We start from the raw sequence: 25,702 nt of genomic DNA, 5'->3' as shown, positions 1-25,702 counted from the left end.
CGTTCTCCAGCAACGAAACCCAGTAAACTAATCAAGGGTCGCCAGTTTTACTATACAAAAGTTGGTGTTTTGAGGTGTAAACGTCATGCCAGATAGTTGTTGTGCAATTGGATGCACTAACCGCAGATGAGATAAGCAACCTTCACAGTATACACGTCTGTGCAAATTACCATCAAAGGTAATTTCAACATTTGTTTGAATACAATGGGTGTATGATCATGTAATTAATCGTGTCTTTAAGTTACTGTAGTTTTGTCAATCAACACCACCAGTATTCACCAGCTGGTTCGGCGAGTCAGCTGTTTGTGTTATGAGTCTAAGCTAGACTAACTGTACGTTCACACCGCCGCCGGCGAGAGCGGCAAAATTCATTGCAAATGAATGATTTCCGGGCACTTTGACACTCTCGCCGATGGCGGTGTGAACGTACAGTAACAGCTGTCGTCTTTTGCTAACAATAACAGAAGTGTGTGATAGGTTGTTTTGAGGTTTGCGATATCTATAATTTTCAATGAGAACCAGAGATGACCCAACAGTAGAGATAGATTATTTACGGAGGAATTATTACTGCTCGATTATCTTAAAAAAAACTTGTCTGCTGTACACAATTTAGCTACCTTGGAGTTAATCCTAGTCCATAGTTATGCAGCTATCTCACTAACAGACTTGATAGCTACTAGAAAGTCCTGGAACTACAGGACTCAACGTTGAAAATACCCGTTTGTTGCCCGCCAGGTATCCGTGGTAGTCACGTGACTGCAAAGTATCAATTGAAGACAGCTGATGATAACAATCAGAATCACTGAAGGAAAGAGGAACAACAAGAACGAAAAAAAGAAACACAAGAACTATAACTGACTTCAGCCACAGGCTTAGATGAAAGACATTTAGGGTGCGTTTACACTACAACAATATGCTTAAAACAGAGACATTTTTTATTTGAGTTTTCTACGTACAGACGACACAATTATCAGAACGATCCCCCTTTACACAGCTCCACGACAACAACTAAAAACCCTGTATTTTGAATGAAACACTATAGACTGAACAAACACGTAATAAGCATGTGCATGACGTCATCGTCTTTCAAAATTTAGCATTTTCAGGCACCCAAAATGCTGTTGTCGTGTAAACGAATGGTAAAAACGTTGCGTGTTGTAAAAAAGTTGTACGTTTTTAGTTGAAAAACTGTGTCATTTAAACAGCCCCTAAATCTCTCAAGATCTCAGCAGAGGATGATTAAACAACTCCACAAACATTTCCATCACTTATCACTAACCATATTAACTTTATTTATTTCATTCATTTACAGTTCTTTTTGAGAATTAGCCTAACAGAGGTTTAGATGTTGATGTTTTATTGAAAAATTTTGGTCACCATTATGTTGATCAATGTTTACTTTAGTTGGCCAGTTTGACTCTTGACTTTTTATGTCAGTGTGAGGTCTTTGTAATTTGTTGCAAAGGAGGCCAGAAACAAAAACTATATACAGTAGGCCAGTAGAATGATTCACTAACCTCAATGACCAAAAGTTGTTGTTCATTATTAATAATGATTTTCACCAACAATACTTTCATGCCACATATCAGACATTATGAATTTTCATTTTTAAATACATTGAGGGGGGGGGGGGGCCTTTAGACATATGTATTAGGAATCAGCAAATGAATCTCAACAACAGTGACATGATCCAAGCCCCACTGCATGCTGGGAGCCTGTTTTTTTATTCTGGTGGTTCCCAGCATGCATTGCCGCATTAAGCATGTCATCGTTGTTGAGATTCATATGCTGATTTTTCGCCTTTGGGACGTAACTTCGCTAAGTGGGAGAGATTGTATTTAATGAAATTTACTCAACACCGTTTTAAATGAAAACAGAAAACTTTTTCTGGCCGTTCATTTGCACGACAACAGCGCCTGGTGGTTTGAGAACGCAAACAATAGCCGCGTTTCCACCGAACAATGTTCTCCATCTCAGACCCTTTAAATCGGAGTAGCGATTGTTTAGTCACTTTAGTGGATTGTGTTCATTTCTCATCCTGCCTGGGGGAACTATTAGCAACCGAAGTCCATTATCTTTATCTAAACTAGTTTCTCTCACACATACAGAATGCAAAAACTGCTTTGTCCGGTTTTATCCTTAAACAGGAGGGCATGTCTAAAATAATTTAAATAAATGTGATCATTTTCATAAGGTAAGTTAATGAAGTTCAGGAAGAAGACGATAGTCGATGAACGCTGTTATCGCTGTCAAAGTGAAACCGAAAGTGTTAAAAAAAACAGAAATCGAGCACTTACCACATATTAATAGAACAATCTGAAAGAATTTGAAGGTGTACTTCATGTTGCAGATTTCAACAAAACCTAACTTCGATTGTTTTTAATATTCGTTGTTTGTTTGTTACTGAACTACCGACTGAAGGCGACGATTGTTAACCCTACTAAATACCAACAGAGAGATTTTTATACCGACTGTGGCTGACTAAATCATTTACACTATGATTTATAACCAACTAAAGAAGAAGTACGTTTACTTGTCCAAATTTGGGAAAACTGTAGCAAAGCGCTGAAGACCGCAATGGCGGAGACTCAAGGTTTTCTTCTTTACGGCGGATCACAAACTAAAAACGAGCATTACCGCCACCTGCTGTTTGGACTAGACGATTATCTCTTTTCTTCTTGGTACAGTGTTGCCACCCCGTTTTGAGTACTTGTCTTTGACAAGACAATCCAATATAAAATATGCATTAGGAAATGAAGGAATTGCAAAAATACAGAAAATGACAAGGTAAAAAAATAGATAAAAATCACGGTGCTCTTGGTGCAACGGTCTATAGGCTAAACAATCACAAAAGAATAATCAAATTCTAATAACAACAACAATAACTAATTATTTTATATTTCTCGCAGTGTTTCTGTGTGGGCATTCGATTTCAATGGCAATTGATTATTAGAGCACGCAACAAACTCAGTCATCTAATTAATTACTTGACAACCCCAAAACATCTTAGCAAAAAGTATGGAGTGAATCGACACATCAGACAGTGAATGTTGTTCACATTCCCACATGGAAAGAACCTATATGAGGATATATGCGCATATATGAAACCTATATGCAGTTTATATGCACATATATGCTGCATATATACAGCATATATTCACATATATGATAATATATAGGCCTATGCTGCATGGATATATGCCACATATAGGCAAAATTGAGGTGCATATGTGCATATACAGGCCATATAGGTCTCCTGTATTGCTTCTTTATATCCACATATAAGCCCTATATGTAGCCTACATACAAGATATGTCTCCTATATAGCTCATGGCAGAATCTGGTCATTGTGTAGCTTATGGACAATAGTCTAAAGAGTGGGTTGTTACTAAATGACATAAGTGATCATTTGCCAGTTTTTGCGTTGTGTGTTTATGATCATGTGAAGTATAAGGAAGTTAATGAGAATAGTTACAGGAGAATTAGAACTGTTGAATCAATAAATACACTCAGAAGTGAATTACTTGCATTTAATTGGAAAACAATTGTATGATGAGACTGATACCAATAATGCATACGCAATATTTCTGTCCACTTTTAAATCATTATATGATGAACACTGTCCTTTAAAACAATTTACCATAAAGCACAAATTTAAAGAGAGACCATGGATGACAAAAGGATTAAAAAATGCATGCAAAAAAAAGAACACCTTATATAAAGAATTTATTAAACACAGAACAAAAGAAGCTGACAATAAATACAAAAGATATAAAAATAAATTAACCAGTATCATGAGGATAAGTAAGAAAGATTATTATAATAAATATTAAATGATAATAAAAATGATATCAAGGGTATATGGAAAGTGCTAAATAATATTATAAGGAATGGACCGATGAATAAAAAATACCCTCAGTATTTTATAGATAATGAGAGGACTTTAAGCACAATGAAAGATGTAGTCAATGGGTTTAATAATTTCTTTGTAAGTGTGGGAGCAAAGCTGGCCGAGGGAATTCAAAATCCACAGACTGAAGGTGAGGTGGAGGCAGTGGATTATTTAGACAGTAACCCTTACTCTATGTTTTTGAAACCAGCTGAGGAAATTGAGATTATTGAAATTGTTAACAATTGTAAGAATAAAAAGTCAACAGACGTGAATGATATTGATATGGTTTTAATTAAGGATGTTATTGGTGCAATTATTAAACCGTTAACTCATATTTATAATTTGTCTTTCAAAACAGGTGTATTCCCAAGCATAATGAAAATTGCTAAAATCATTCCACTATATAAATCTGGAGAGAGAAATCAATTCACGAATTATAGGCCATTGTCTTTACTCTCTCAGTTCTCTAAAATATTAGAAAAATTGTATGTAATTAGATTGGATAATTTTATTGAGAAGCATGAATTATTGGTTGATAGTCTTAGTCAGTATGGATTTAGGTCAAACAGATCTACATCAATGGCATTAATGGAGTTAATTGAAGATATTACCAGTGCCATAGATAACAAACAATATGCAGTGGAAGTATTTATTGATTTAAAAAAAGCTTTCCATACAATTGATCATCGTTTGTTAATCAATAAACTGGAAAAGCATGGTATCAGAGGAGTTGCATTAGATTGGATGAAAAGTTACATAACTAACAGACTACAATTTGTTCAAATGGGGGATTACAGATCGGAGTGCTTGGGTATCACCTGTGGAGTACCGCAGGGGTCAATATTGGGTCCAAAATTATTTATTATGTACATAAATGACATAGGTAGGGTGACTAACCTCTTAAAATTTGTGATTTTTGCTGATGATACTAATATATTCTGTTCAGGGGAAAATCTAAATCAGCTTTTGGAGGTGGTCAGATCAGAAATGAATAAGATAAAAATATGGTTTGACTTAAAGGAACACTCCGACTTTTTGGGACTTTAGCTTATTCACAGTATCCCCCAGAGTTAGATAAGTCCATACATACCTTTTTCATTTCTGTGCGTTCTGTAAGTGTTATTTGACGCACCCACCGCTAGCCTAGCTTAGCACAAAGACTGGATGTAAATGGATAATGGTAGCATAATCCTAATAAGTGACAAAATAATGCAAACATTTTCCTATTTACATGTTGTGATCTGTATAGTCACAGCGTGTACAAATAACAAGGCTATATGAGACAGAGACCATTTTTAATCGTATAAATACTGGGAACTATATTCTCACTAGGCGTTCTGTTCGGCATCTTGTCGTAACTCCTCGTCTGTGTATTCTGGCTCAAAACTATATGGTTCTGGATCTTGGTTTGATACACAGTAAAATTCCTCCAAGTCAGCCATGATCACGAGTCGCGTTCGCTACTAGCTAGTCTGTCACGTTTGTTTTGTTTACGGAACCATCAACAGTCAGGGCGTCTCGTGTGCTGCGCTAATCACTCCGCTAATCACTTATGGGGTGAGATTTCGGTCACAATTCTGCGCGCGCAAGATCACATTTTGAGCGTGGAAAAGGGCATTTCGCACGCGCGTGAACTGAGTTTTGCGGAGAAATGTTCGTCTCGCAGATAAGAAAATATTGCGAGCGAACGAAAATCAATTTTGCATTTAAAATAAGTATTTGGATGTGCGCGGACGTTCTCTTTCGCGTGTGCAAAGTTTCACTTTCTTGCTCCTTTCATACCAGCCGTGAGCGCTCTCTAAGCGCAGACGGCTCGCTTGCTCAACACAACCCAGCGTTACAATATGCCATAATTCCAGCCAATCAGAGATGAGACTGCTAAATTCTGATTGGCTGGCTTGAAAACCAATCACAAGACTCCCTGCATCACCTACTGCGGATTCAGAGAACTAGTGCAGTTGAGAGTAAAGTTGGCAGTAAATTCACAGATTCGAACTTCCCGGGTCAATAACTCGTGAGCTAAACGTTGTTACTGCACAAATGACACCTCTTTTTATAACAACACTTATTTTGTATAAATATCGTTTTGCATATATTCTTTATGATTATTATTTATGAAAAATATTCAATAATTTCACTGTAATTCACTGTATTGTTGGCAAATTCAGTTCACATCACTGCTGTCCTGATGGTTATACAACAACACTTATTTTGGTAAAATATATAGGCCTATTTTAAATTGTATATACAATTGTACTGTAAATGTATAATTTTTATGAAAATATTAAATAACTTCACTGTAATTCACTGTATTGTTGCCTAATTTAGTTCACACATCACTGCTGTCCTGAAGGTTATACTACAACACTTATTTTGGGAAAATATATATTTTAAATTTTATACAATTGTAAATGTATAATTTTTATGATTTTTATGAAACATATCTTTACTGTAATTCACTGTATTGTTGCTAAATTCAGTTCACACATCACTGCTGTCCTGATGGTTATACAACAATCGAATCTGTGAATTTACTGCCAACTTTACTCAACTGCACTAGTTCTCTTCCGACAAACATTATTTTTCTGGTCCCTTTTGTACAAACACAATTTTTCTCCCAGTAGGTGTTTTATATGGAACAATAGTAATATCATTCATAATAAAAAATCTTTGTACATGGAGAATTGGGTCCAACACAACATTTTAATTGTTAGCCAACTAATTGACAAAAATGGGCAATTTTACACCTACCCTAATTTTATTTCAAAATATGGTTTATTTGTAAATGAAAAAGAATTTAACAAAGTAATTAAGGCTATTCCTAATGGCATACTAATATTAAACAAATTTTCAGATGTAGATATCAATAATACATCTTTACAAAATCCTCAACTCTTTGTAAATGGTCTCTCTTTATTTGATAAAGGTTTTAATAACAATTTATAAGAAACTCCTTTAATGTTGGATCCAGTCCTCCATGTAAATCAAAGTGGCTTAAACCTTATTGTATATCTTGGCGCAACATTTGTACTATGCCCTATAAGTTTATTATTTCTAATAAAGTCAAAGAAGTAATGTACAAAATTATTCATAGATGCTATCCTGTAAATGCAACCATTAGTAGATATATTCACGCTGTTTGTGATAAGTGCACTTTTTGTAACACATCACTTGAAGACAGAAAAAGGGCAATATAAAAATAAATGTTCAATTTCTTTTTGGACTGACTTTAAAATAGATATGACAAAAAAATTGAACAGATGTCTTGATTTAGACCCTCATGACATTTTACTTTGTTTCAAAAACCCTTTTTTTTCTGAAAAACAAAATTATATAATTAATCTTTTTATCATTTTGGCGAAATTTTATATTCATAAGACAAGAATAAAACAAAAGAAAACCTCCTACGGTATATTGCCTTCTATAACACTGATCTAACAATATATTTTGAAACTCTTTCAAACATGAGATCACAAAATAAAAAGCTTATAAAAACAATACAAATATTAAAGCTTTTCAAATACATATAAATGCCCTGATATTTTATACTTATATTTTTGTATTTGTTCTTATGTTTATGTTTATTTTATAATAATAATAATTATTATTATTATTATTATTATTTTGGTAAAATATTTTGAGCTGTATTGTCAATACTTTGTAACCATTTTGGGTTTTTTTTTGCATTGTACTGAAATGTTTTTGTATTTGAACTGACTAAAAAAAAAAAAAAAAAAAAAAAAAAAAAAACTAGTTCTCTTCCGCAGTAGGTGATGCAGGGAGTCTTGTGATTGGTTTTCAAGCCAGCCAATCAGAATTTAGCAGTCTCATCTCTGATTGGCTGGAATTATGGCATATTGTAACGCTGGGTTGTGTTGAGCAAGCGAGCCGTCTGCGCTTAGAGAGCGCTCACGGCTGGTATGAAAGGAGCAAGAAAGTGAAACTTTGCACACGCGAAAGAGAACGTCCGCGCACATCCAAATACTTATTTTAAATGCAAAATTGATTTTCGTTCGCTCGCAATATTTTCTTATCTGCGAGACGAACATTTCTCCGCAAAACTCAGTTCACGCGCGTGCGAAATGCCCTTTTCCACGCTCAAAATGTGATCTTGCGCGCGCAGAATTGTGACCGAAATCTCACCCCATAATCACTCCGCCAAGCCTACATTACTTACAGTTTGCGTCGTCGTTGTGTAGCCCAGAATAGCACGGCCTTATCTTGAATCCAATGGGGTCGCTGTGTCCATTTCTTTTACTGTCAACAACCTAGGGGTTAGTTGTAACCATAGAGGGTTGTAACACGCTTGTTTTAAATACTTCCGCACATGCTTGGGTGACGAAACTTTGTTTATTTACTAGTTGCCATATCAACACTATATAGGAAAAAAAATCCGCCAATTTTTTTTTTTTGGGAAGATATCCATAGACATTTATTAAACCTTAGCAAAAGTACATTTCTTACCTAAGTTAATTTTTCATCTCTATTTTTTGTGTTTATTTAAAATAAGACAAATCTGATATTATTTTAATCTCCAATATGTTATTTAACAGTTGAGATAGTTCTTTAATGCTTCGCTAACTAGCAGAAGACACTAGCCGGGTTTAAATCCCAGTTGTGCAGGCGGGGGCATGTTGTAACACTGCGTTACAATGTGCCCCTATTAGAAATATGCTATTATATTCTATACTTTTATTAATTTTATTGAGAAAACGTGAGAAAAAGGTGAATAAAGACTGAGTGTCAATGTTCAGAAATTACTAATTATTTATTTGTTTTGAACTATGTTGTATAGCTGTGTTTTCATGTGTTCGTAGTCAAAACTCAAAAATGAGTTTATATTTAATTATTAAAAATTGCCATTATTTTATATGAAAAAGTTTTTTAATTGTATTTTATTTAGAAAATATTTTAGTTTGTTTTGTATATTTTTTTTATTAGATCAGATAACATTTTTAGCTGTCATATGTTATGTTACAATGTGCCCCTGCACATGTTACAATGTACCCCACCTATGGGGCATGTTGTCACATTTCACTTCCATTCTTTCGGGGTATATCAAGAAAAAAGTATATACTGTATTAATAAAACAAAAACACATAATTGTACTAGACGTGGGAAATTAATGTGGGAAAAAATAAATACTCTGAACCATAAGTAGATTTACACAAACTGAGAAAGTCAAAAAGCGTTAGGTTGTGCCCCGCTCTCCCCTATACAAAAATGATATAAAAATAAAAAATAAAATAGTTTACTCATACAATTTGCCGGCTGGTAGTAAGAGATTATCTAAATACTATGCTACTTTTGCTTTCACTAAAGAAAGCCAAGGAAGGAAGTCCCCCTAATTCTCTCTTGAAGACCTGGGGATTTCTGCATGTTGGTTATAAAAGGACAAAGACACAAACACTCCATCCTCACAAATGACGAAGCATACCTTTGAAAAGAAGAAACAGCAACATTAAGCCTGTCTGTGTATCACTTTCAGGTATGGCAGGCTGTTTTAAAATTGATGTTTTAATGTTTTAAAATAAGAGCTGGCCATTATTTTTTTCTACTTATTAGAAATTAGATATTTTGTACATGCCTCTGAAGTGTAATAATGTGACATAGGCCTATCTCAAAAACTCTGCAGTAAAATCATTTCATATGAGGTAGACATCTGTTAAATAAGAAAATGCTGACTGATTTTGTCACTTATTGGGAGCAGTATGCTAGCTGGAGCCGTTTACCTCCAGTATTTATGCTAAGCTAGGCTAGCGGTGGGTGCGTCAGATGGAGATGAAAAGTGTATGTATGGACTTACCTAACTCTGGGGATACAGTGAATAAGCTAAAGTCCCAAAAAGTCGGCGTGTTCCTTTAAAGTTCTCACGCCCGAGCAGTGAGTGATTTTTCTCTTTGTGTTTTTTTGTTTTATTAGCAGTAAAGGGATAGTTCCCCCAAAAATGAAAATTGTCATTATATACTCTCTCAATTTTTTTAAACCCCAAAAAGTTTCTTTCTTCTGTTGAAAATAAAAGTTATTTTGCAGAAGGTGGGTAACCACTAGTGCTGGTCTCCTGTGACTTCCATAGTTTATTTTTTCCTATATGGACATCAATGGGAACCAGCAACTGTTTGGTTAGCCACATTCTTCAAAATGTCTTATTTTGTGTTCAGCACAAGAAAGAAATGAATTAAGGTTTGGAACAACATAAGAGTGAGTAAATAATGACAGATTTTTTTGGGTGCACTATCCCTTTAAGGACAAGCGGCAGCATGTTTACAATTAGGTACTTTCGGGTACTCGGGTATTTTCACTTTAACATCGACATGCATCTAATATACACTACAGGCCAAAAGTTTGGACACATTACTATTTGTAATGTTTTTGAAAGAAGTTTCTTCTGCTCATCAAGCCTGCATTTATTTGATTAAAAATACAGATTTTTTTATATTTTTTTTATATTGTGAAATATTATTACAATTTAAAATAATTGGTTTTCAATTTATTATACTTTAAATTATCATTTATTTCTGTGATGCAAATCTGAATTTTCAGGATCATTACTATCACATTATCCTTTAGAAATCATTCTAATATGATGATTCATTATCAAAGTTGGAAACAGTTCTGCTGCTTAATATTTTTTCATAACCTGTGATAATTTTTAGGATACTTTGATGAATAAAAAGTAAAAAAATCAAAATAAAGAAGCAAATTTTTTAAAAATAGAAGTCTTTTGTAACAACAATATACACTACTGGTCAGTAACTTGGGGTCAGTATTTTTTTCTTTTCTTTTTTGAAATAAATCAATACTTTTATTCAGCAAGGATGTGTTAAATTAATAAAAAGTGATAGTAAAGAACATTTATAGTATTAGAAAATATTTTTTTATTTTGAATAAATGCAGGGTTTTTTTTAACCTTTTATTCATCAAATATATTAGGCAGCAGAACTGTTCCCAACACTCATAATAAATCAGAATATTAGAATGATTTCTAAAGGATCATGTGATAGACTGGATGTCACATGTGACACTGAAGACTGGAGTAATGATCCTGAAAATTCAGCTTTGCATCTCAGAAATAAATGATAATTTAAAGTATAATAAATTGAAAACCAATTATTTTAAATTGTAATAATATATCACAATATTACTTTTTTTTTTTTTTTTAATCAAATAAATGCAGGCTTGATGAGCAGAAGAAACTTCTTTCAAAAAACATTACAAATAGTAATGTGTCCAAACTTTTGGCCTGTAGTGTACACGCATATGACATGCACCAGATTTTCTCTCAAATGATTGCTTTCACTTTAGACATAATCAACTGTATTTATGTAAACCTTGTGTGTATTTGACAGTATTAGCACAATAAGACTCAAAATATAACTTAGTCCAGTAACCATGCGCTGTTTGACATGCTTTTTAGTATCTGTGCGCTTAGGGTGTACGCTCTTAGAAAAGCGCATGTTAGAACAGCGCATCAGCACACGACTGAAATGTTTAACCAGCAAGGCTTTAAAGCACATGCAAATAATGAACTTTTGTGAATTGCAGTGTCCCTTGAATGTAACTCTACCTCTACGTTAACATGTAATGTGAATGTATGTCGCATTGTTGAGATGGAGGCGCCAGAACTGCAACTGATTTAATGCACTGTAGCCCGATACTACGATATTTCTTAAAAAGTAGATTGTGCAGACATTTAAAAAATTGTGATATCGCACACCCCTAGGTCCACAGCCACTTCATCCAACGCTCTTGATGTTTTTAAAAATTTCCTGTTACAACTCCGAGTGAGAAACCGCTTCAGACCATTCAGTTCATGCAGGGAACTAAACAAATTATTCAAACTGATTCGTGAACCAATTTAGACAGTTTTGCCAACTTGTTTGATCAAGTTTTTGAACAGAATCAACTCAAAGGAGTGATACATTTGTGATTCATGCATGCTTACTCATACTACTAACGTAACCTCGGTTCCCTGAGATAACGGGAATGAGTACTGCGTCGCTAGACGCAATGGGAAAAATAATTTTTCTCTGATTTACTGAAGTTTTAATAAAATCACGCAGTGAAACTGCACGAGCCAATGGTCGTCACGCAGAGAGAAAGAACCTATGGCATGAAAGCCAGACCCGGCTGAAATGGGCGGGGCCAGGTCTCTATATAAGCGGACATTCTGCCATAGGAAATCAGGTTAATTAGACTGAAGCAACAATAAGCCAAGTCATGCAGCATGAGTGTGCTTCACTTCTGATGGGGCATTGTAGGCCCATGGAAGTCCAAACCAAGGTAATCATGCCTCTGCTTCATGACCGGAAGACCTTTGGTGCGGCTGCCCAAGCACATGAAAAGCTGCTCAGACTGCCTAAACGGGGCCGAGCGCTCAATATATACTCTTAAAGCCCGAACGGGGCAGAGTAAATGAGACTCCTGCACTTCCACAGTTGGGGAAAAAGAAGAGAGAGAAGTAACCTGTGCTCTGAAAGGAGTCGAGAGCACTTTGGGCACATATCCATGTCTTGATTAGAGGATGACCTTGCAGTCGTTAGGCCCGAACTAAAGGCAGGAAGGGCTCACAGAGAGCGCTTGCAAGTCACCCACTCGCTTGACCAATGCTAGAGCTAGCAGGAGGGCAGTCTTTAGCGAGAGGGGACGTAAGTCGGCCAGCTGGAGTGGCTCGAAAGGAGGGCCCCTGAGGGCCCTCAGGACAGTGGACAAGTCCCATGTGGGGATCGTGACAGGGCGAGGAGGATTTAGTCGCTTAGAGTCCTTCAGAAAGCGAACAACCAGGTTGTTCCTGTCCACTGATTGGCCAGCCACTGGAGCATGGAAAGCTACAAAAGGGCTACGAGAAGCTCCCTCCACTGGACGTGGCGGAAATGGCTTCGTCCAGTGGAGGGAGCTTCTCGTAGCCCTTTTCCTCAGCGCTGTCAATGGTAGTGAAGGAGGTGGATTGGAATCCACTGCTGCTTCAATGTATATGTTATAATCAAGGTATTAATCAATATTTTCAGTTCTAAATATCAAATGAGTTAAATGACTTCTCTGGAGATTTTACTTTGTTATAGAAGTTACCAGTGTGATTACTGAAATGTTATTTTCATGTATTCTTTTATGTCTGTATTTGATATCTGAATGCAGTAACAGTAGAGAGAGTAAAAGGTGCACAACTCATCAAAGTGACAGGTTTATTGCACCAATAAAAAGAGCTTGACCCTTTGCCGCCCCTCCCACTTCCGGTTTGGACATCTCCTTCCCTCCCACTTTTTTTTCGGCGGTTTTTCCCACGCTCCCCCATTCAGCCCAACCCCATTCTTTATGTGTGTTTTGTTCTCTTACGAGAGGTCTCTCGTACTGCGTAAGATATCTTACGCTCGGGGAAAATCCTTTTCCGCGAGATATTGAAGCCAAAAATTAATTTTGTAATAATGCAAAACGCGTTGCAGCAGCAATGCAGACATAGGCGAGACAGCTCGCGCGCCTATTGGCTGCTCTGCGGCAACTGCAGCAGCCTATCGAGCGAGGCCTGGCGTGACGTCAGACCCAATCAGGGCACTTCGCGCCCGCTGCGTCACGTCCCGCCGAAATGGGCGTGGTCTAGGCCTATAAATATCGCTCGCAGGCAGCTATTATCTGATTTTTCATCCTTCAAGCGAAGCACACGCATCGCTGGAGCTGGATTAGAAGCCGCGCCGTCGAGAGAGAGCACCTTCAGCGGGACGAGTCACTGAAGTCGCTGGCCGCGCCGCCTTCCTGCCTTCCTGCCTTCCTGCTGCGCTTTCCGGCGCTTATATCCTTCTCTTTTATTACACTGTATTTCTGTGTGTGTGTGTCGCCGCCGCGACACACATTCTAAAAGAGCTAGCGTCTTTCTAAAGATGCCTTCCTGCGGCTCGTGCAGAGCCACACTCAGCGACGGGGACCGCCACGTGATCTGCGTTTCCTGCCTGGGTGAGGAACATGCAGCTCTCGCGCTCGCTGACGGCGGATGCCCTCACTGCGAGCTGATGGCAATGGCGACTCTGAGGACTCGCCTAGCCGTCTTCACCGAGACTGCTCCCCCGCCCGCCGCGGCGTCGCGCCGTAAAAAGCGCCGTGCCCAGCGGGCCCCGGAACCCTCCCTCAGCCGCCAAAGCTCGCCGGTTCGCCCGCTTGCTTCCCCGGCTTCTTCTGTTTCGCTTCCTGACGGACAGCGGCCGCCGTCTGCCGCCGCTTCCGTTGATATCGCGGATGAGGAAGCCCTGCTGGGAGAGGATGATTCCTGCTCTATCCTGGCGTCAGGCAGTGAGGATTGGGCGGGCACTGAGGACCCCGCACCCCCTGCCCGCACGTCGTCAGGCAAGAGAGCTTCCATTGAGACGGAACTCATGCGAGTACTCGCACAGGCCGCGGCGAGCCTCGGCCTCGAGTGGTCTTCGCCTGAGCAGCCCGCTCACAACCGGCTGGATGGATTTTTCCTGCCTGGGGAGTGCGCTTCGCCTGCGTCCAGACCGGCGCCTTTTCTTCCTGAGTTACACGAAGAAGTCGCCAAGTCCTGGAGCGCCCCCTATTCTGCTAGAGTGCGTCCTGCTGTTTCTTTGGCATTCTCCGCCGTTGACGATGCCAAGAACAAAGGATACCTCTCGCTGCCGCCGGTTGAAGAGGCGATAGCGGCCCACTTATGCCCGCCCTCCGCTGGACGGCGCGCTAAGCCGGCCCTGCCCTCTAAAGCTTGCCGCACGACGTCAAGCCTGCTCCGCCGCGCTTTCTCCGCCGCCGGGCAAGCTGCGTCAGCGTTGCACACCATGGCAACGCTCCAGATCTTCCAGGCCGATCTCCTCCGTAAGCTGGATGAGGAAGGATCTGACGCGATCTGCGTGCCGGACTTAAGGAGTGCCACGGACCTCGCTCTTCGTGCTACTAAGTCCGCAGCACAAGCCATTGGACGGACTATGGCTTCTCTCACCGTGTCTGAGAGACATCTTTGGCTGACGCTCTCGGAAATGGCCGAGTCTGAACGCACCGCGTTCCTCGACGCCCCGCTTTCCGCCACAGGCCTCTTTGGATCCTCCGTCAAGGACTTCGCGGAGAGATTCGCAGAGGTACAGAAAGCGTCTCAGGCTATGAAGCACTTCCTCCCGAAGCGCTCCAGCTCTGCAGCAGGCCGTGCGAAACCGTCTGCTCAGAGCTCACAGCCACAGCCACCGTCCACTGCCTCCACTTCACAGCGCCGCCAGGCCAGAAGCGCGAGACCGCGCTCCCGCTCATCCGGTCGCCGCCCCGCAGGACGTGGCTCGCGACCTAGGATCACGGTGAAGCCCGAGGCCCCGAAGTCGTCCTAGCACAGCTAGGAAAACGACGGTGTTCCAGTACCGCTGCGGCCGGACTCACACCAAAGCTATTCGCTCGTCCAGTTCCAGAAAATGTGACTGTTCCAGTGTTTTCTGCAGCCAACAAGTCGGTTCTGTCACCCGCTTGCCTGCACACAAATGCCGTTTTCACGGCTACCCAGATAAATCCCCAAAAGAGTGTATTTTCTGGTGTCCCGGCCACGGCCGATGGTGTTTTATGTGTAGTAAGAATGCCCACTGCCCAGTGCCCATCCCTACACACAAGCACAGCCCATCACACAGGGCTCGCGCACATAAAACCGACTCAGATCGGTTGCGCTTCAAACATGGTGAACGTGCCCACTACCCAGTGCCCACTAACACCACGTTATGCATGTCTCACGGTTTCTGTAAAAACGAAACCAACGTGCACTCGCTTCACGCAAGCGAACGATGCTTTCGGTGTGATAAATGTGCCCGCTGTCCCGCGCCCACATCCACACATAGACATGACAGTTCCCACGAGAACCGCCCAGCCCTCCCCCTCGCGGTTAACCACCGCAGAGGAGTCGAGCGCGGGCAATCTGCCCGCTGTCATCAGCGCGCCCCATGCCTCAAACGTCACGAGCGCCACGCTTGTGTTACAGCACACCGAAGCTTCTCCATCGCTGAGCGAGCGGAGCGCGCTTCGTATTCAACCCCTAGCTATCCATGCAGACGCATGGGCAAAGCTACCCGGGGTTTCGAAGTGGGTGCTGAACATTATAGAAAGAGGCTATTCGCTGCAGTTTCGCCGACGCCCTCGCCGCTATGTGGCGCGCGTCGAGACCACGGTAAAAACAGAAGTAGCACATCTACTTCGAGCCGAAGTGACGAAACTATTGAGCAAAGGGGCCATAGAGCCTCTTTCTCAAGATCAGAGCGAAGGAGGGCTATACAGCAGATACTTCCTGGTACCGAAAAAAGACGGGGGTCTCAGACCCATACTAGATCTAAGGCAACTGAACAAAGTGCTTGTGAAGCGACAGTTCAGGATGCTCACGACCAGGCAAATCCTTGTGCAGATTCGCCAAGGAGATTGGTTTGTGTCAATAGATCTGAAAGACGCGTATTTTCAAATACAGATAGCGTCACGTCACAGGCGATATTTGAGATTCGCCTTCGAGGGCCAGGCATATCAGTACACAGTCCTGCCGTTCGGTTTGTCCCTAGCACCCCGTACATTTACGAAGTGCATGGATGCGGCGCTCGCACCCCTCAGAATGAGAGGCATGCGAGTGCTGAACTATTTGGACGATTGGCTGATTCTAGCGCAATCTCGCGCAGTGCTCATAGAACACACGACCATTTTACTCGATCACCTCGAGGATTTGGGTCTGAGTGTCAACTGGGCGAAGAGCTCCCTGTCACCCAGTCAGAAAATATCTTTCCTGGGCACAGAACTGGACTCACTATCCATGATAGCGCGACTATCACAACAGCGCGCGGTAGACATTCGACGCACAGCGAACTCTTTTCGCTGCGGCGCGTCTGTCCCGCTCAAGAGATTTCAGAAGATGCTAGGTCTCATGGCCTCAGCATCGTCAGTGCTCCAGCTGGGTCTGCTCCGCATGCGCCCGCTGCAGTTTTGGCTGAAAGCGCGAGTCCCACGCGAAGCGTGGGCACCCGGTTTGCTTCGCCTCAGGGTCAATCAGAAATGCGTTACAGCTCTGAAACCCTGGAAAGCGAACGACTGGTACCAATCAGGTGTAAGCCTGGGGACTTCCTCGAGGGTGAAAGTGGTGTCCACGGACGCGTCCACCTCGGGATGGGGAGCGCTGCTCGAGGGCAGACCGTTCTTCGGCCAGTGGTCAGAACGGGAGAAGCTCCTGCACATAAACTGCATCGAAATGCTGGCAGTAGACAACGCGCTGACGCGTTTTTGTCCCCAAATAAAAGGTCACCACGTCTTGGTCCGTTCGGACAACATGTCTGTGGTGTCTTACATAAATCGCCAGGGCGGCATCAGATCCGAGAAACTGTACAGGCTGGCAGAACGCCTCCTGGTATGGGCTCAGTGCAACCTGCGCTCGCTCAGAGCAGCGCACGTGCCAGGGATCTTGAATATAGGACCGGACAGACTGTCCAGGAACAATGTTCCGGCAGGCGAGTGGTCTCTACACCCACAGACAGTCCATCTGCTGTGGAAGAAATTCGGCAGAGCGGAAGTGGACCTGTTTGCGTCTCAAGAAAACGCTCACTGTCAAGAATTTTTCTCCAAGAGCAGGAGCGCGCTGGCCCATGTGTGGCCCCGCCGCCCGCTCTATGCTTTTCCCCCCGTCTCTCTCCTGCCTCAGGTGATAGAACGGATCAGGGAAGAAGGATGCTCAGTACTGCTGGTAGCACCGTTCTGGAAAAACCAACCTTGGTTCCCAGCCGTGATGCAGTTAGCAAGTACTGCCCCGTGGCCAGTACCAATGAGGAGAGATCTCCTCTCACAGGCCCGCGGCTCGATCTGGCATCCTCACCCGGAACTATGGTCCCTTCATGTCTGGGCCATCAACGGGTACATGTTGGACTCCCTAAAGGAGTATTAAACACGATCACGCAGGCTAGAGCTCCGTCTACAAGACGACTCTATTCTTCGAAATGGTCGGTGTTTTCGGGCTGGTGCACAGCCCGTGGTGTGTCACCCACAAACTGTGGTGTGACGGAGGTGCTTTCCTTCCTACAAGAGCTGTTGGATGGGGGCAGGGCCCCCTCCACGCTCAAAGTTTATGTGGCGGCTATAGCAGCGTTCTCAGAAACAACGCTTGGTCAGTCAATAGGAAGGAACGATTTAGTCATCCGCTTCCTTAGAGGGGCTAAGAGACTGAATCCTCCCAGACCTCCCTCAGTCCCCGTATGGGACCTTTCTACGGTTCTGGAAGCCATGAAAGGTGCGCCATTTGAGCCTTTACAGTCAATCGATTTGAAACACCTGTCTTTCAAGACGGTGTTTCTGCTGGCTCTCGCTTCAGTGAAGCGCATAGGGGATCTGCACGCGCTCTCTGTGAGCGCGGCGTGCATGGAGTTTGGGCCCAATGACTCAAAAGTTATACTCAAACCTAAGCACGGTTATGTTCCAAAATCCCTCAACACACCGTTTAGGGCGCAGGTTATCTCCCTGTCAGCCCTACCGGTCCCTGATGAGGAAAAAGACGCGAGCCTCCTTTGCCCAGTCAGGGCATTACGAGCTTATGTGTCTCGCTCGTCTGTTTTCAGACAGACGGAGCAGCTTTTTGTTTCGTTTAGCGGACGTTCTAAGGGACTAGCCGCGTCGAAACAGAGCCTATCCAGATGGATAGTTGATGCTATAGCGCTGGCATACGCCTCCAAGGGCATGCAGTGCCCATTGGGTGTCAGAGCGCACTCCACGAGAGGCATGGCCTCTTCGTGGGCCTGGTCAAGTGGGATTGCCTTGCAAGATATTTGTATGGCGGCAGGCTGGGCCTCCCCGTCTACATTTATAAGGTTTTATAACCTAGAGGTTCCCGCCCTGCAGGCCAGGCTGCTGTCGGTCTAAATTACCAGTATTATCTGACCTGATGCGATCAGCTCAGAATGCTGCGTCTGCTGAGCACAGCTCAATGTTCGACAGTATAAAGCTGGGCAAACTGTGTAAGACCCACTTTTTCCCCATCAGTTCAGGCCGTACCCCGCCCTGTCTGTATGACGAAATTCGCGTCCCATCGACGCTACTATATGTGGAAAAGTGAGGCTGCACCCCTCCCTCTTCCCGGACTCCCTGTGAGTTCCCTGAGTGATTGTGCACTATATGTACCCCGGGCTTTCGCCCTTGGGTCTTTGGTGTCAGATCTCAGCATGCACGGCGTTTTACATTGGGTCCCCTAGCGTAAGATATCTTACGCAGTACGAGAGACCTCTCGTAAGAGAACGTACTCGGTTACTAACGTAACCTCGGTTCTCTCTAGAAGAGGAAACGAGTACTGCGTATCTTGCCGTGCATGCACACGCTCTGGTTGCTTCGATGATGAAAAACCAGATAATAGCTGCCTGCGAGCGATATTTATAGGCCTAGACCACGCCCATTTCGGCGGGACGTGACGCAGCGGGCGCGAAGTGCCCTGATTGGGTCTGACGTCACGCCAGGCCTCGCTCGATAGGCTGCTGCAGTTGCCGCAGAGCAGCCAATAGGCGCGCGAGCTGTCTCGCCTATGTCTGCATTGCTGCTGCAACGCGTTTTGCATTATTACAAAATTAAGGATAATTTTTGGCTTCAATATCTCGCGGAAAAGGATTTTCCCCGAGCGTAAGATATCTTACGCAGTACTCGTTCCCTCTTCTAGAGAGAACCGAGGTTACGTTAGTAACCGAGTACGTTTTTGTTCAATGTAAAATTTTTCAAAAACAATATATATTAACTTTTTAAGAAATGTATAATAAAGACATGGTTAGAGGTGAGATCAGGGTTTTTTATATTAAAGAAGACACTTGTACTTTCATTACATTTGAAGTGTTCAAAATCACTTTTAAAACAATGTATAATAATGAAAAAACGTTAAAACAACAATGAAAAAAAGTTTAAATTGCATTTCTCTAAAAGTTATTAAAAAAAATCAGACATCAGACAAGTCTCATCCTGTTTTCTAACATTTTAAGATCTGTAAGGGTTGCACAGCCTTCGCGGTGGCTCAGCCACACACACACACACGCACATACCCATCACACCCCCATACCACACCCACAGAGTGACACTCACCTGAGAGGTTGATTATAATTTAAGATAGATAGTTACCTGGCGTGAAACTATATGCAAAATAAGTATCAGTTTGTATTTTTTTTTTTTTTTTTTTTACTACTTTAACTCATTTTAATCAGTTGAAAACTGTATCATTTATATCTTTTTTTTATTTCCTTTTATAAATGTTTTAATTCTCCTTCTTTCACCTCATCCCACACACATACACGGCATCGCAATGTCTACATTGATGTTTTGATCCCATGTGGTGTTATCCTGTATGTTTTATTATATGTGGAGATGAAGGCTTTCTTTGAAAGAAAGATGAGGCGGGAAAAAGGTGTTTTTGAAATTGCGTCGAGCGATCTTTAAAAATGAGCCAGACTATTCTCATTTAAGCAGTATTACTTCAAGTGAGTCACTGGATCGCAATCCCTACAAAAATGGCTGGAGGTCAACATGAAATGGAAGGGACTTTATCGGACCTATATTTTGATGAAGATTTTCCACAAATTCTGAATGAGCTTTGTGAGTATTTTACAACAATCTATTATAAAAAAATTTATGGATGATTTCCGACAATAATATATATACATATTTGTTTGGGTTTAGATGACAAATCCTTTCCAGAGGGTGTCTCGCCGGTGGATTTTTTTCAAGGTGAGTGATGTATTTTGTTATATCGTTTTTTTTTTTGTTTTGTTTGTTTTTACTTTAAAAAGAAAAAGACCTAACAGTCGTAACAATAATTCGGCAGATATTCCAGAAGCCCCCCCATCACAGACGCCTATGCACACAGTAGAGGTATCTACACGACCATTGGACGGCACCCCCGATGCGTCACCAGAATTGTCCAATGACACATATGATGACATCACACCTTGGAGCACGCCTGAACAGTATGTCTGTATACAGACAGAAACTTCTCCAGCTGTTGAATGCAGTGTGTCTGACATATGTAAAGCGAATCAGGAACCTCCAACCAGTGACAGAGCTACGTTTTCTACCGCACGAACACAACACTATGCTACTGGAAGAGGGATAAAGCGCCTCCGAGAAGTTTACGGGGGATATGATACACTCAATGGGGAGCAAATAAGCTTTCCTGGTGAGGGTGTGTGATGACTAACATTTTTTTTTTTTTTTTTTTGTCTCATCATAATTTTTATTTGTTGAATTTTTAAAATAATAAATGTTATTTTCCAGAACAAAACTTTCCGGATGAATGTATATCTACGACGGATTGTCAAGAGTCAGCCAGCGGACCATACAAGAAGCGATTCTCGGATTTACACGCAAGAGATTATATTTGTTTGGGTTTAGATGACAAATCCTTTCCAGAGGGTGTCTCGCCAGTGGATTTTTTTCAAGGTGAGTGATGTATTTTGTTTTATCGTTTTTTTTTTTTTTTTTTTTTTTTACTTTAAAAAGAATTTATTTGCAAATTATGGTGGAAAATAAGTATTTGGTCAACAACAAAAGTTCATTTCAATACTTTGTTATATATCCTTTGTTGGCAATGACAGAGGTCAAACGTTTTCTGTAAGTCTTCACAAGGTTTTCACACACTGTTGCTGGTATTTTGGCCCATTCCTCCATGCAGATCTCCTCTAGAGCAGTGATGTTTTGGGGCTGTCGCTGGGCAACACGGACTTTCAACTCCCTCCAAAGATTTTCTATGGGGTTGAGATCTGGAGTCTCCAGGACCTTGAAATGCTTCTTACGAAGCCACTCTTTCGTTGCCCGGGCGGTGTGTTTGGGATCATTGTCATGCTGAAAGACCCAGCCATGTTTCATCTTCAATGCCCTTGCTGATGGAAGGAGGTTTTCACTCAAAATCTCACGATACATGGCCCCATTCATTCTTTCCTTTACACGGATCAGTCGTCCTGGTCCCTTTGCAGAAAAACAGTCCCAAAGCATGATGTTTCCACCCCCATGCTTCACAGTAGGTATGGTGTTCTTTGGATACAACTCAGCATTTTTTCCAAACACAACGGGTTGAGTTTTTACCAAAAAGTTCATCTGACCCTATGATATTCTCCCAATCCTCTTCTGGATCATCCAAATGCTCTCTAGCAAACTTTAGACGGGCCTGGACATGAACTGGCTTAAGCAGGGGGACACGTCTGGCATTGCAGGATTTGAGTCCCTGACGGCGTAGTGTGTAACTGATGGTAGCCTTTGTTACTTTGGTCCCAGCTCTCTGCAGGTCATTCACTAGGTCCCCCCGTGTGGTTCTGGGAGTTTTGCTCACCTTGTGCAATGATCAATTTTGTGCACCTTGTGCAAAAAAAAACAATGATCACCTTGCTTGTGATCATTTTGACCCCACGGGGTGAGATCTTGCGTGGAGCCCCAGATCGAGGGAGATTATCAGTGGTCTTGTATGTCTTCCATTTTCTAATAATTGCTCCCACAGTTGCTTTCTTCACACCAAGCTGCTTACCTATTGCAGATTCAGTCTTCCCAGCCTGGTGCAGGTCTACAATTTTGTTTCTGGTGTCCGTTGACAGCTCTTTGGTCTTGGCCATAGTGGAGTTTGTAGTTTGACTGTTTGAGGTTGTGGACAGGTGTCTTTTATACTTATAACGAGTTCAAACAGGTGCCATTAATACAGGTAACGAGTGGAGGACAGAGGAGCCTCTTAAAGAAGTTGTTACAGGTCTGTGAGAGCCAGAAATCCTGCCTGTTTGTAGGTGACCAAATACTTATTTTACCGAGGAATTTACCAATTAATTCATTAAAAATTCTACAATGTGTAATGGGAGATTTTTGATTTTCATTACTTACTTTGATTTTCATTAACATACACAGGATTGACTTCTATGTGTGCTGCTGACCATGTGATATAATGATTGATGTGGAACTTCTGTGAGGCAGGAGAAGAGGGGGAGACGCCGAGGCCCTGACCCCTAAGGTCAAAGGGTGTCCAATTTAGGACTTGCAGGCTGCAAGTTAAGCTAAACTAAAGTTCAGTGTATAATAGGATCACTGGTGGAGTGTCTTATCCATCTATGGAGTGTTTAGAGAACCTTGAAGATAACAGTATAAAGACTGGCCTGCCTCTCTCTCCTGGTCGCACTTGTTCCACAGACTGTACTTGTGACTTCTGTGTGGCAACTGGGCCTTCTTGCAAGAATAAATTACTTTTTAATGATCATTTGATTCCAGACTGTCTCTTACGCCAAAGATGATTGTTTAGTGAATTAAATTGCCACAACAAATGTGATTTGCTGGATTTTTTTCCCCTCATTTTGTCTCTCATAGTTGAAGTGTACCTATGATGAAAATTACAGGCTTCTCTCATCTTTTTAAGTGGGAGTACTTGCACAAGTGGTGGCTGACTAAATACTTTTTTGCCCCACTGTATTCCAGAAGCCCCCCCATCACAGACGCCTATCCACACAGTAGAGGTATCTACACGACCATTGGACGGCACCCCCGATGCGTCACCAGAATTGTCCAATGACACATACGATGACATCACACCTTGGAGTACGCCTGAACAGTATGTCTGTATACAGACAGAAACTTCTCCAGCTGTTGAATGCAGTGTGTCTGACATATGCGAAGCGAATCAGGAACCTCCAACCAGTGACAGAGCTACGTTTTCTACTGCGCGAACACAACACTGTGCTACCGGAAGAGGGATAAAGCGCCTCCGAGAAGTTTACGGGGGATATGATACACTCAATGGGGAGCAAATAAGCTTTCCTGGCGAGGGTGTGTGATGACTAACTTTTTTTTTTTGTCTCATCATAATTTTTATTTGTTGAATTTTTAAAATAATAAATGTTATTTTTCAGAACAAAACTTTCCGGATGAGTGTATATCTACGACGGATTGTCAAGAGTCAGCCAGCGGACCATACAAGAAGCGATTCTCGGATTTACACGCAAGAGATTATATTTGTTTGGGTTTAGATGACAAATCCTTTCCAGAGGGTGTCTCGCCAGGGGATTTTTTTCAAGGTGAGTGATGTATTTTGTTATATCGTTTTTTTTTTTTTTTTTTTTTTTTTCTTTAAAAAGAAAAAGACCTAACAGTCGTAACAATAATTCGGCAGATATTCCAGAAGCCCCCCCATCACAGACGCCTATCCACACATTAGAGGTATCTACACGACCATTGGACGGCACCCCCGATGCGTCACCAGAATTGTCCAATGACACATACGATGACATCACACCTTGGAGTACGCCTGAACAGTATGTCTGTATACAGACAGAAACTTCTCCAGCTGTTGAATGCAGTGTGTCTGACATATGCGAAGCAAATCAGGAACCTCCAACCAGTGACAGAGCTACGTTTTCTACGGCGCGAACGCAACACTGTGCTACCGGAAGAGGGATAAAGCGCCTCCGACAAGTTTACGGGGGATATAATACACTCAATGGGGAGCAAATAAGCTTTCCTGGCGAGGGTGTGTGATGACTGACTTTCTTTTTTTTTTTTTTTGTCTCATCATAATTTTTATTTGTTGAATTTTTTAAATAATAAATGTTATTTTCCAGAACAAAACTTTCCGGATGAGTGTATATCTACGACAGATTGTCAAGAGTCAGCCAGCGGACCATGCAAGAAGCAATTCTCGGATTTACACGCAAGAGATTATTCGTGTTCCAGCTCATGTGTAAACTCTTTGGAAGATACCGGTAAGATACAATGCATTTTTTTTTTTTTTTGCTTTGTCATATTTTATCTATTAAATCATTTGTATAATTAATTATTATTATGTTACTCCTAGAACAAAATTACGGCAAAAGAGATTTGGAAGTAATCATTCCGGGATCCCACGTGTTTGATCTGCTGAAAAGCGTAACATTGCCTCAGATGATACATGTCTACCGACGTCCGATAGGTTGGCGTGAATTTCTGGATGCTTTACAGGATAAAACATACCTTACTCGACCGTGACCAATCGCTTAAATGAAAAACAACCGGGGATGGTTTTGGCAGTGTAGCTACGAAAACTTTGAAAAAACACCTCACACCAGTGATGATAATGTTTTTAATCAGCCTGGCCACTCCCTATTAAGTCCTATTGTACCGAATTTTGGTTGTAGTTCCACCAGAGTTCCACTAGGGGCGATCGCCAATGAGTGCAAAATGAATGGGAGTCTATGGAGCTAGACGGCTAAATTTGTCTCTTTCACCCGATTGCCGTTGCGAAATCTCAGATTTGACTGTAGGTTTTGCAAGTTCAACATGGGTTATAGGTCGAAAGTTGAATGAACGAGTACTTATGTCCTTTCGATTTTTTACAGGTTGAGTTGTTGTTGCCCATAACAGGCTAGCATTCAGCTAATGAACGCTGATTGGTCAGTGAAGGACTGATTACGACCAGAGATACCGCTTGATGGCATCGTGGCATTTTATTTATTTTCGGCGTGGTCTTTTAAAACAACAAAACAAAAGCTCTTCTAGCACGTGTATTTTACCTGTGTCAGCTGTGTTGTCGATGCATCGAGAGAAAAGAAAGTGCAGAGCGCGAAAGCACCAAAGTGACTGATAGATTGCTGTAAAGCAGTATCTCTGGTCGTACGATGTGTATGATGTCATTGACATTTTAAAAGACTTTTTAAAGCAAATAAGTGACTCTAAAAAATCTAACACCCAGCAATGTGTAATTTCTTTGCATCTCCTTTCAAATACAACATTCAAATTACTAGACAAAAAAGGATATCTTGAGGAAAGTGGATTTTGAGAGGTATAGCGCCATAGACCTCCATTCATTCTGCACTCGTCCTGTGAGCGCCCTCATATGGAGCCAGAGTGGAACTG

General features: G+C 41.7%; 4 protein-coding genes across 5 annotated transcripts in view; 3 read left to right on the top strand and 1 right to left on the bottom strand.

The window, feature by feature from the left end:
• LOC309476002 (uncharacterized protein) overlaps window positions 1–2,607 on the bottom strand; it is a 33,065-nt gene extending 30,458 nt beyond the window's left edge. The window contains exon 1 of one of the 2 annotated variants that reach the window (XM_082139075.1): window positions 2,298–2,607. In XM_082139075.1, coding sequence (XP_081995201.1) covers window positions 2,298–2,343 — 46 coding nt within the window. In that variant the 5' untranslated portion in view covers window positions 2,344–2,607. The remainder of the gene's footprint in view (window positions 1–2,297) is intronic. The other variant, XM_082139076.1, reaches the window with a different exon arrangement.
• Window positions 1–25,702, top strand: part of LOC309476094 (cell adhesion molecule CEACAM1-like) — a 161,225-nt gene that overhangs the window by 19,740 nt on the left and 115,783 nt on the right. The gene's annotated exons all lie outside the window — the stretch shown is intronic.
• LOC309476146 (uncharacterized protein) overlaps window positions 1–25,702 on the top strand; it is a 122,742-nt gene that overhangs the window by 86,554 nt on the left and 10,486 nt on the right. The window lies entirely within an intron of this gene.
• Window positions 9,329–24,835, top strand: LOC309476001 (uncharacterized protein; the record flags this gene model as incomplete). The annotated part of the gene is made up of 10 exons (XM_082139074.1): window positions 9,329–9,380; window positions 20,318–20,443; window positions 20,528–20,575; window positions 20,673–21,023; window positions 21,122–21,286; window positions 23,294–23,641; window positions 23,725–23,889; window positions 23,985–24,341; window positions 24,433–24,573; window positions 24,666–24,835. The coding sequence occupies exons 2-10, from the start codon at window positions 20,359–20,361 to the stop codon at window positions 24,833–24,835; spliced, it is 1,830 nt and encodes a 609-aa protein (XP_081995200.1). The 5' UTR covers window positions 9,329–9,380; window positions 20,318–20,358.

This window comes from Leuciscus leuciscus, assembly GCF_965113295.1.
Source record: "Leuciscus leuciscus genome assembly, chromosome: 15".
NCBI classification, from domain to species: Eukaryota; Metazoa; Chordata; class Actinopteri; order Cypriniformes; family Leuciscidae; genus Leuciscus; species Leuciscus leuciscus.
This window is presented reverse-complemented; position numbering and strand designations above follow the sequence as displayed.